Source organism: Mesitornis unicolor, unplaced genomic scaffold (assembly GCF_000695765.1).
Source record: "Mesitornis unicolor isolate BGI_N332 unplaced genomic scaffold, ASM69576v1 scaffold22531, whole genome shotgun sequence".
Lineage (NCBI taxonomy): Eukaryota > Metazoa > Chordata > Aves > Mesitornithiformes > Mesitornithidae > Mesitornis > Mesitornis unicolor.
This window is the reverse complement of record NW_010162007.1, coordinates 985-11,683: the sequence shown is the minus strand read 5'-3', so window position 1 is coordinate 11,683 and position 10,699 is coordinate 985. Positions and strand designations below refer to the sequence as shown.

The following is a 10,699-nucleotide window of genomic DNA, read 5'->3' as shown; positions in this document are numbered from 1 at the left end:
GCTGCCTCCAGCAGGCACAAGCAATACACGGGAGTTTGCATCAAATCCACCTCTGCTTCCATCTCCCTCTCATCCTCATGGCACCAATTTGGCTCCCAGGCACTGTAACTGCCCACAGTTCAGCCTCCACCAGCCCCTAATTCACACAACTCTGAGTTGCTGCCCTCCCTGCAGTCACAGGGAGTCGATGCAGTCTTTACGCACAGCCCTCAAACAGCTCAGCATCTCCTGCATCCTTCCCTGTTAACATCTCTACCTTCTGCTTCATTCCTGGAATAGCTTCTAACTCCTTCCTTCAAGCCAGATTCATTAACCAGCTGCTGCAGAGCTGTTTGCCTCCCCCAGGTACCCTGTGCATGTCATTTGTTAATGACTCATCTCAGACTGGGCTCATTGCAAAGACACCTCCCTCCTTTTGCGGCACCAAGCGCGTCGCTGGCACACCAGGCAAGCCAAACGTGCAAACAGCTCAGCTCCCTCCAATGCCCCGTTCCTTTCTCCGTCCTCTGCTGCCGTCAGACGCGGGACAGCTCTTTATTCAAAGCGCTATTTCCTCCCTTGCTTCTTTGCTGATCAAAGGCAATGTGTACCCAAGCATAAATAAGATCTTCACCCCCAGCCAGGCTTTGAGAACAGCAAAACCGTAAGAACAAACTCAAAAACTCCCAACACACTAAAGAAGCTTCAGCAAACTAATGTAACTCCTGTAACTGGCAGGGAATGAACACCAAGGATGCCAAATTCACATTTATTTCCCCAGCAGACTGTGGCTCGCCGAGGAGCTAAAGTTATTTCCAAAGGCATTTGTATTCCTCCTGCCTCTCTGCAGGACCAATATTAAAAAATGGGAAGGGAAGCAACTAGCGAGGACCACAGAGCCTTTCCTCACCAGACAAATCCAGTGAGGAACTGGGTGACCAGTGCACTGCAGCACCCCACGTGGGAAGCCAGAAACAGATCTGTGTGATGGAAAAGGACTTGGGTACACAGAGTTCACCTCCACCTCCTGAGAAGCTGTCAGCTAAATACTGGGAAAAGCTGGTACAGAAACTGGTACTGCCACTGCTTGGGAAACAGCTCCCTTGAGACACTGGGGAAGGCTTCATGCTCTGGACTCATTCACTCAACATCCTTCCCTGGGAATTTTTTGGCTGGCATTTCTAGGAGGAGAGAGCGCTGGCAAAGAATCAGAAACCGAGGGACTTGACCTAGAGGCAACTGGGTGGGAGGTATGAAGATCCACCTCTCAAGATTAAAAGCTGATGTGCTTGCACTGCAGGAGAAGAGGAGGAGAGGAATTTACTTTCACAAGTGTGCAAGTGCTGTAACTGCAGACTGAAAACACACAGACCGCAAATAATTCTGGTAGCAGTAAGAGGAAGGCACGTGCGTTGCACAAGCAAGTGCAGGTGACAGCTGGCTGCAGGACTGGAGCACTGTCACAGTCCTCTGCTTAAACAGCTCCCCTGCCCCTCACAGAGAGCCCTTCTCTTCACAGCATGGAGGAAGGGAAATGCAGGGGCCAAAGGACAAAGCAGTGCGTGCTCTGCCAGACCCAGAGAAAGGAACGGACCGGCCCAAGACAGAGCATGACTACAAACCTGCCACGATCAGACATCAAAGGTGATGCCAGCGTCCTGGCTTTGTCACAGATGCCTCTGCACAAATTTGGACAAAGATAAACATGACAAAATGGGAAAAGCACTTCCCTACCTTCCAGATGCATCGGGGAGATTAGTCAGACCTTCTGATAACGCAACATCAAGAAACAGGTAAATGCCCAAGTGAACAAGCACTGTTGGACTACAAACCTAAAGCAGCCTCAAAGCCAAGACTCCAGACTCTGATATTAAATCAGCATTTTTAATTTTTTTTGAAAATGTGCTTTTTGGTGAATTGTTGTTTCAATGCCAACCCCATCCTCCCCCTTAGAAAAAAACAACCAACACCTTGCCAAAGTAGGTGCGAATCACCTGAAGTTAGTCTGTAACAAGTAAAAAAAACCCAACAAAACGAAGGCTGAAATGCTTCAGAATCACAACAATGTACAAAAAAAAGAAAGTACAACCTGAAAGTGTTTAAAATTCAGAAAAACTATTCAAGTCCATTGCTTCAGCAAGGGGATGCTGCTGCGACTCCTGCCAGTGGGTCCTGGGCCTCCAGCCTGCCACAATGTTAACCGGGCTCTTCTCCCATGCAGACCACTGATAGCATCCAAGGAAGAGCGAATGCTTTACCCTTCAAAGGTATCGACAGGGGAAACAGCTCACAAGCAGCTCTGGGAGGTCACATCACATTCAGAAGGAACACAGTTTCTAGTATGCTTCCAACACTTGCAAGAAGGAAGGCTTTGAAAAGAGCAGCCTGCTTCCTCCTTACTGTATTGATGCCTCAGAGATGCAGAACAGTGCTTTAAATCTGTGAGAGATTAACGGGTTTAGTAAGGGCAGTAAACAGGCAGTGAAGTAAACAGCCCAGCACTGGATCTCATCTTCACAGAGCGAGGTAGTGTGAATTTCACCCCAGTTTAAAACAGACGGGGTAACGGAAAAGGCTGAAGATTTCCATGTAAAGCAGTTCCTGGCCTAGAAACCTTTCTGCGCTCCCTTTGGGAATGAAAAGATCTGTGTTGATGGCTTCCTCGCTCTCAGCCTGGCTTTGGTAGCCACACGTCAACCCTGGGATTCAGTCACTTGCTACAGTAGTTCTCTCAAGATCAGTTTTAGTACAGCAGCTTCCTCAAGGTTAAGCAGCAATGAGACTGGCTAGGAGGGAGCAAAACTGTCCACAGATATTTTTCTTCTCCTGTCCCTTTTGGTCAGTCCCTCTCTTCACAGGTCCCTCTTTACAGGACCAGAACAGAGACACCTTGGAAATTAACAGGGGCTGCACAGTGTAGCTTAGCCAGGTGCTGCTAACTGGGAGCTGTATTCAAACAGGGCTTTTATTTCCCAGTCTGGAAGGGACTGGCCCAGAACCCACTGAAAAAGGAGACGCAGGCCCTTTTTTGCTCCTCCTGTTGTCATTCCTAGCTGAATGACATTTGGATGGTGTGTTCTAGTGGCGGCTGGAGACCAGCCCTTTGACTTTGGACATCTTCTTTATGGGCTGCCTTTGTTCTGTGTGTGGAGGGCACTCGCGCTCTACCAGCTGCTGTTCCATCTCCTGTGCCGACGATGAGGCTGTAGCTTTTAATGTTTTCTTTATGTTTGTGACCTGGCGAAGAAGAGACAGTGAATCAGCACCTGCTTCTTCATCCCCTTGCAGCAGAAACTCTGTTCATAAACATATTGAAAAACCCCTGGAGTACAGAGATTATAAAATTAACTCTCCCCCAGAAACATGCGCTGCACTTGATCTTATTAAAGGTAATGTTTCATCCTCACTTACAGTCAGAGTTGTTAATATTTCCAATACAGAATAACTAGGGATAACTTTTTTTTCCCCTAAGAGACATGGCACAGTATCATACCACCTTTCTGGCTTGCTGGAGGAAAGTACTACTGCCTTGGTGCAGAAGGCAGCCATCCTACTATTCTGCTGCCCAGAAGCAAGAAGGACAAAGGAGATTGCGATAGAAAAACTCACATTTAGGACAGCACTTGAAAAGAGAAAATGCCATAGAGCTGTCTGAGCCACAGGTTTGCTAGAATCACAGAACGTTAGGGATTGGAAGGGATCTCAAAAGCTCATCCAGTCCAATCCCCCTGCTGGAGCAGGAACACCCAGATGAGGTTACACAGGAAGGCGTCCAGGCGGGTTTTGAATGTCTCCAGAGAAGGAGACTCCACAACCTCTCTGGGCAGCCTGGTCCAGTGCTCTGTCACCCTCACTGAGAAGAAGTTTCTTCTCAAATTTAAGTGGAACCTCCTGTGTTCCAGTTTGTGCCCATTACCCCTTGTCCTATCATTGTTTGTCACCGAGAAGAGCCTGGCTCCATCCTCGTGACACTCAGAAATTGGTTTTGTGCAAGGCAGTAGTAGTGCTTCTGCTACTCTGGCTGAAAAAGACACTGTACTCTGTCCCCAGGAACCCTGTAGGGCTCACCAAAAACACAGTGAGCAAACCTTAAAAAAAACCCTACAGGCCAAAACAAGTTTGAGTCAGGTGTGCCAACCCCAGGCCAAAGGCATCTGGCAAACCAAACACGCTACAGACGCCAATCGAGCCGCCAAGCAAATGCAAACCTGCAGGGATGCAGCACTCTGCAAGAAATAAACCCTGAGCAAGTGTCTCGGGAGGACCATTTTCACCTTTACAGCTGTATTAGCCAAGATTTGTTCTCACCAGTAAATACACTTCACCAGGGACTAAAATCGTGTGCCCATGCTGCCATCTACCGCCCAGCAGCGCATGGAACAGGGGCAGGAGCACTCCCAGCTCCCGCCGGTGAGAGAGCCCTGTCCGGGTGCTCAACTTCACCTCCCAAAGGAAGCTACTGAAGGCACTTCTGGCCAAAGCAATGAAACTCGAGATTTTTCTTAATTACGCTTTCAGGTTTAAAACAGAGAGAAGTGGTTTTTTCTTTCCTGCCTACCTTGCAGAAAAGGAACAGAATTCCATCAAAGCTCTGTGTCAAAAGCTCACTTTTCCTAACAAAAAAATTCAGGAAACCATAGCTAGTGCAGCCACCTAGGCTAAATTTATAAAAACTTATAAAAAACTCCAAGCTGCTCAGGTTTGATGTTGGTGTTACTAACACATGGAAGCAGATGTGTTTTCTTCCTGCCCCAAACCACTCTATCTGATTTGCATGATTGCTGGCCTGCTTCTGAGAAGCCATGACCATTAAACAGGTGTTACCAGATGTTTTCTTCAGTAAACTACCATTAAAAATCATAGAGCAGTCTGAAGTGACTCTGTACTCACCTCCATCTCTACCTGCTGTTGAGTTCGGTGATGGTTCTCTTTGTATTGGTTGGCTCTAAGTACTTGCTGCTCAATTCCTAACAGAACCGCTTCGCAACCATCGCACCTGCAAGATATCAACAATGTCAAACAGTCTTTATGAGTTCTCCCTGGAGCAGTTCAACCAGGCAATCTGAAAAGTCCTGCTGGCCTAAAAGTTTAGGAGATTATGGATTTTATACTTCCTGCTCAAAGACCAGAGTTCCAAAAAGCTGGCAAGAAAACACTTTGCTGTTTACTCAATGTATTTCATGGTATTCTTTAGCTATTCCACGTTACTCTTATCTGCCCATCAAAACATAAGTGCCGGTTCAATACACTTTCAACTTCCTTTTCAATCAAAATTACTCCTTAAACGGAGATGCAATGCATTTTTCAGAAGTAAATAAAATTTTAAAACTAAAAAAAACCAAATCAGATTGAGAGAATCCCTCTGCCTGTGAAGTGTTCAAAAGACAAGAGCACCCCTCCAACACGGAGCTCGTAACTGGAGAGGACAAAAGGGAATTGGCAGTGGGTTCGTTGTTACCTTCCAAACTATGCTGTAAGGTCCCGGAAGCTGCCAGAGCCCTCCCACCATGACGAGCTTGAGGGAGTTGGAATAGAGAAGGAAAAAACCTGCCCCCACCTCAGGGCAGCACATTTGCCCAGCAGGTTAATTACTTTTCACACACCCATTACCACAGCAACTAGGAAGAAATTCCCAGTCAGCGCAGAACCTGCCACGGGCTCCACAGCCTACAGAGGAATTTCTTTGGGTGGGCAGGGAATCCAACAAAAAGATGAGAAGCAGCTCCTTAGCTAAGGTACAAATGGATCGTGCCACAGTGCCAGTATGGTTGCACGCAGCCTGCATTTGCAGGAACAAAGAGAAGGCAAACTGAAACTTCAAATTCTAAGAGATATCCCCTGCAAAGAACAAGATTCTCTAGAATTTGCCCATGCTGTTCATACCACAGTGAAAATGGCTGAAAAGTAGTGCTTGTTTTCGTTATCAAGTGTAACAGCAAAAAGAGGGGTAGCTCCCATCCTAAGACCATGAGTCCAGTTTGGCACCAGTGTTTGAAAATGCCTCAACTCCTCACGAGGGCTGTGCCATGTCAAAGCTACAGTGCAAGCAGAATCTCAAGACCTAGGACAGTTTGGCTTGGTACATAACCCAAATTGAATCCTAGATGAGATCTTGGAAAACTTGCCCAACAGACTCCTCCTCCAAGTGCCGACTTATGGCACAGTACTGCTGATTAATGGAAAATGGTGAAATTGAGCCAGCACTTGAAACTTTGAGGAATAAGAGGACAAGCGATGTACAAGGTGGAAAGGCTGCCTCACCATTCCTGGAGTGTTTTGACAATGTTACTGATGTCCTTCTTCTGAATGTCTCTGCCGATACAAAAATCCACCTCTAGCACTTGGTTTCGTTGATCCAGCTTCCCCTGGATAATATCTGTATAAACCGCTTCAATAATCAGATCTTCTAATTCCCTCAGATTCCTCATATCCAGGTCCTTCAGCAACACAGAATAGGGAATGCACTAAAAACAGCAAGTCCAAGAATAAGTTAACAGTCCCAGAGTGAAAATGAACACCTAATTCTCAGAAGGTCAAGACCCAAACGTTTACTGTATCCTACAATAACCCTACAACCCCGACACAGCTTTGGTAATTCCTGAAGCTGTGGCATAGCGTGTTCTGGAGGAAAAAAGGTAATGGGATTGTAGAAGAAGTTAATGGAAGTCCACAAAGTTCACGTCCCAAATGCACCACGAGAGAACGCTTTACATTACAGGCGCTTCCCTAGTTGCAGGATTTTGTGAGTACTCAGGCAGTCCAATACAACTTCGATGCTGTGGAACTGGTGCCATTTTAAAAAACAAAGCCAAACAACACTATGACTGCTACCACACACTGCGTACTTTACCTTCATTCTGGAAGCCAGGCTTACAATCGTCAAGTGTTTCAGCTTGTTTTTCTGAGTGGCTGTTAATTCAGGCAGGTTATCTTTGTTTGCTGTTAATGGTAAAAAGACAAAACTCAGGATTTTCCTTCAAGAATGATACAATCCAGGCTACAGAAGTGCAGGCCAGCTACACTACACTAAACCCTGAAAGGCTGAACTTCTCCAGCTACTGTGGGTGCTGGCGAGTGGAGAGAGCTGCCACTGATGACAGAGCACACTCAGGGAAGAGACAGGGAGAGTCAAAAAACAAGTTGGCAATCCCATTCCTCTCTGCTTCTTTAGTAATTCTGGTTTTGGAATGGGAACGTAATTCACATTTACACAAGTGGTGTCCTGCCAAAATGGTTGGTCAATGTCTTCTATTACCAAGTCATTTTTATTTCATTAACGAGCTGACATAATAAAATCTACCCCTTTGCTGATCTGGTTGTAAATAGAGCTGGGTTTATTTCTCTGAAGAGCTGCAGAATTTGTATAAAGTACCAGGCTGAGGAAGAGAGGAGAAATTATTAATGCAGATACTTACATGGCCTCACTGTTATTGCATTATATTCACGTGTCTCATGAATATTTAAAACCAGAAAGGAAAATGGCATCTTTCCAAAGTAAAGAAACTCTTTAAAATATCTGCTTTAATGGAAATTAGTGTTTCAGGGCCACTCAAGTTATCCCATCCATCCCACCTCATTCAGTGCTCTACATTTTGGCTACTTTTCTCCCTTTCTCTTTCTTCACTAGGAAAGGAAGAATGAACAGCGCTGTCACATGCGGGGACACAAGACCCATGCGCAGCAAACGCATCCTCTAAACAGTCACAGAATTCATGAGGCTCATGTTGCTCCACAGCCACTGGAATTTCCAGTCCTTGCACTTATGGATGCCAATTCTCCTTACAGGAACCAGACAGCTCATCCACCACGGTGATAGCCAGCACGATGACAGAATTATTTGTCACACTCTGTAATGGTTTGGATGAGGCTGTTACCCACAAATGAAGTATTAAATTGTAGCAGAATGGAAGCATAAGCACCAGAGATAAAAGCACATCCCGACAGATACTAAGATGATTCACGCATAGTCCTTCTGAAGCTGTATAAAAGTCATTTTTTCCATTTGTATTCTAGCTAAGAAACGCTTCATTTTGTTTCAGCAATGCCATCACAGAATAAAAGGTTATCCCATAAACCACATAGGTTTTTATAAATAATGCAGAACAATTTTGTCTAAGTTTTTTGCCACTTCCGTAACCAGTGTCATCTAAATTTCTAAACAGATGTCTGAAATCGCACTCCGCAGAGGTAAGTGGCCTGTGAACGCCAATGAATATTGCTGTAGCCCAATTCAATCCAGTGCTGCAGTCTAATCCAAACCAGTAAAACACCACAGTCTCTAGCCCTTCCTCCAAATTTTACCAATTAAAACTACGTATAACCCAGAGACCCCCTGTAACAATTCTTGTCCCAAGCAAATTCTGGTCTTGGACACCTTCACTCAGCCACACTACAGCAGGTACCACAGAAAGACAATCCTAAAGCACAATCCCATCTCATACTCTGCAAACAGGCAGCAGTCTCTTACCTACGTAGTCTGGGTACGTTCCATAGGCAAACAGGTTCAGCAACTGGAAATAAGCAGCGTTAGACCCTTCAGCAAGCTGGACAGAAAAAAAACCAACAAAAGAAATTCTATGTAACATGGTAACAGCCAACATGACACTGGTAGGCAACTTCTTCAGAGCACGTTTTACACCTACACAGGACAAGTAGTACCCAGAAGAACAATTATATCCAGATCTTAAAGAGCTGAACCCTCTCTGGGGCCTCATGAGCAGCAGCAAGTGTATGCAGCTTCAGAGCCAAGATGACGCAGTCACTTCCATGCACCAGAACTTAACTACAGTTTGGACTGTCAACTGCTTTGTGCAGCCCCTTAGAAGGCAAAAGAAAAAGGCAAGACTTAATTTCAGCTGACAATCTACAGGGTCAGCTCTTCTCACCACGCAACAAGCAAGCAGGCCATGGTGTTGGTTGGTTAAGCATCCTTACTATCACTGGGAAAGCCAAGACAGGTAAGATAAGACAGGTAAGCACCTGCAGTGCCACAAAGTTTAAAGCAAAGCAAACCAGAACATCTTAAGTTGAGCGCATTTGAAAGCAAAAGCACTCCTCTCCCATGCAAACACTTCCCTGGAATAACTGCAGGACCAAGCAGTGATTTTTACTGAGTGAGGTTTTTTTTTATACCATTTGCTGCACACAGATCCAAGAGGAAAAAAGTGTACTTGTGATTTGATGCTGAATAATCAAAGGCATTTTTCGGCATGTCTAAGAGCCTGTTTGGAAAGCCAAACTTGGTGGATGTCACATTACCCCAGCTGCAGAGATACTCAACCTCATCATAATAGAGGGGGGTGCTGGCAAGGCATACTCAGGAAAAGCTCTGCAACGTACTTTCCACCTTGGTTTGAAATGGGTTGGATTTGGTTACCACCCAGGCCTGATACACGAGACATCTGTTTACGAGGACTTCTGGAGAGCACTGAAGTTATGCTTTCCAGGACAACGGAGGAGTAGAAAGGGATTTTTCTGTTGTTGTTAGCTGGCAAGGTGCCACCTTAAAGTCATTACTGTGCTGCTGCTGCCGGGGTTTTGCTGTATTAGCAATCACATTAAGGTAGCAAAGCTTTACTTAGGTATTTTTTAACGTCAGTATATACAGGCAAAAGTAACGTCAACCTCTCATACACAGACATCGCAGAACAAAGATAACTTGCACCAGGCCCTTCCTGGCACAGAAATTTTATGCCCAGGCTGTCTGTGGAAATTTCCAGGGATCCCTTATACTGGGAGTGCAGAAGGGGCATTAGGATACAAACTCATCTCTTACCTCTTGCACATTTGTTAACTCCAATAGCTCTCCGAAGACATAAACCCCAGGAGCCTCCAGCACTTGATTTATAAGAGCAGTCAGAGCTGAGCCACTTGTACCTTTGGCTAGTAAAATAAACTGCTCCAGAAGATTGCAGGACGGCTTCTGTTCTCCTGCCATTCTAGGTTTTCAATCTGTCAATAAAAGAACACAACATTAACGCATCCCTCCTCCTCTGCTGAATCCTGTCTGGCAGCGATCAGAAGGCATGTTCAGCATAGTAACATTTCGGTGGCAGCAGAGCCAGGTTTTTCTTTAGCATTCAGAGGGCGGGCCGGGAACCCGACAGGTTTAATGACTGATTTATCTGGGGAGCAAAAATTATTCACATAGTATCTGAGCAAAGTTTCTGCAGACTGTCTGGTCAGCTCCCCAGAAGGATCTACTCCTGCTGGTAGGAAAGGAACTTAGAGTCCATGTTCTTTTCAGGCTTTTGCTGCCAAATAACACCAACTGCAAAGATGTTTATTATTATATCTATTAGAGGCCAGCTAAGACTTCCTCCTTCCCTCATTACCCAGCTTCAAACCAGCAATTAACTCAATTCTCTGCGAAGAACTGATTCACCTTGTAGGCCCACACATGCACATCGTACTTTTCCTTTAATGTTGGTTATACATAAAACATGTGTACATAATTCCTATTGCTTTCTGAGGCTAAAAGGAAAAAAAAATAACTGTGGCCTGTAAGTAGCTTACCAGTCTACATTGTACAGCCACAGTGTTTTGGGTTAACTGGAAAGTTTAAGTGATACAAACACCCTTTCAACAAAAGCTCTATTTAGGTCCCTGTAAAGAGAGGTCTTTGTCTTCAGCTGTTGCCTGACATTTCTGGTGTGCATGTTGTCTCCCAGCACCAACACGCTGCTTTTGAGATGTAAAACACTATCTATTAACAAGTTCA

The 10,699-nt window shown here is 45.3% G+C and overlaps 1 protein-coding gene across 2 annotated transcripts; it reads right to left on the bottom strand.

Moving 5' to 3' along the window:
• Positions 1–2,838: 2,838 nt before the first annotated feature.
• Positions 2,839–9,916, bottom strand: COPS7B (COP9 signalosome subunit 7B). 2 transcript variants are annotated; one of them, XM_010193510.1, is made up of 6 exons: positions 9,755–9,916; positions 8,447–8,522; positions 6,830–6,918; positions 6,241–6,443; positions 4,870–4,975; positions 2,839–3,216 (listed from the first exon to the last, which is right to left on the bottom strand). In XM_010193510.1, the coding sequence occupies exons 1-6, from the start codon at positions 9,914–9,916 to the stop codon at positions 3,058–3,060; spliced, it is 795 nt and encodes a 264-aa protein (XP_010191812.1). In that variant the 3' UTR covers positions 2,839–3,057. The 2 variants fall into 2 exon arrangements, with proteins under 2 accessions (XP_010191812.1, XP_010191813.1); XM_010193511.1 differs by lacking the exons at positions 6,830–6,918; positions 8,447–8,522 and having other exon boundaries at positions 2,927–3,216.
• Positions 9,917–10,699: the final 783 nt, after the last annotated feature.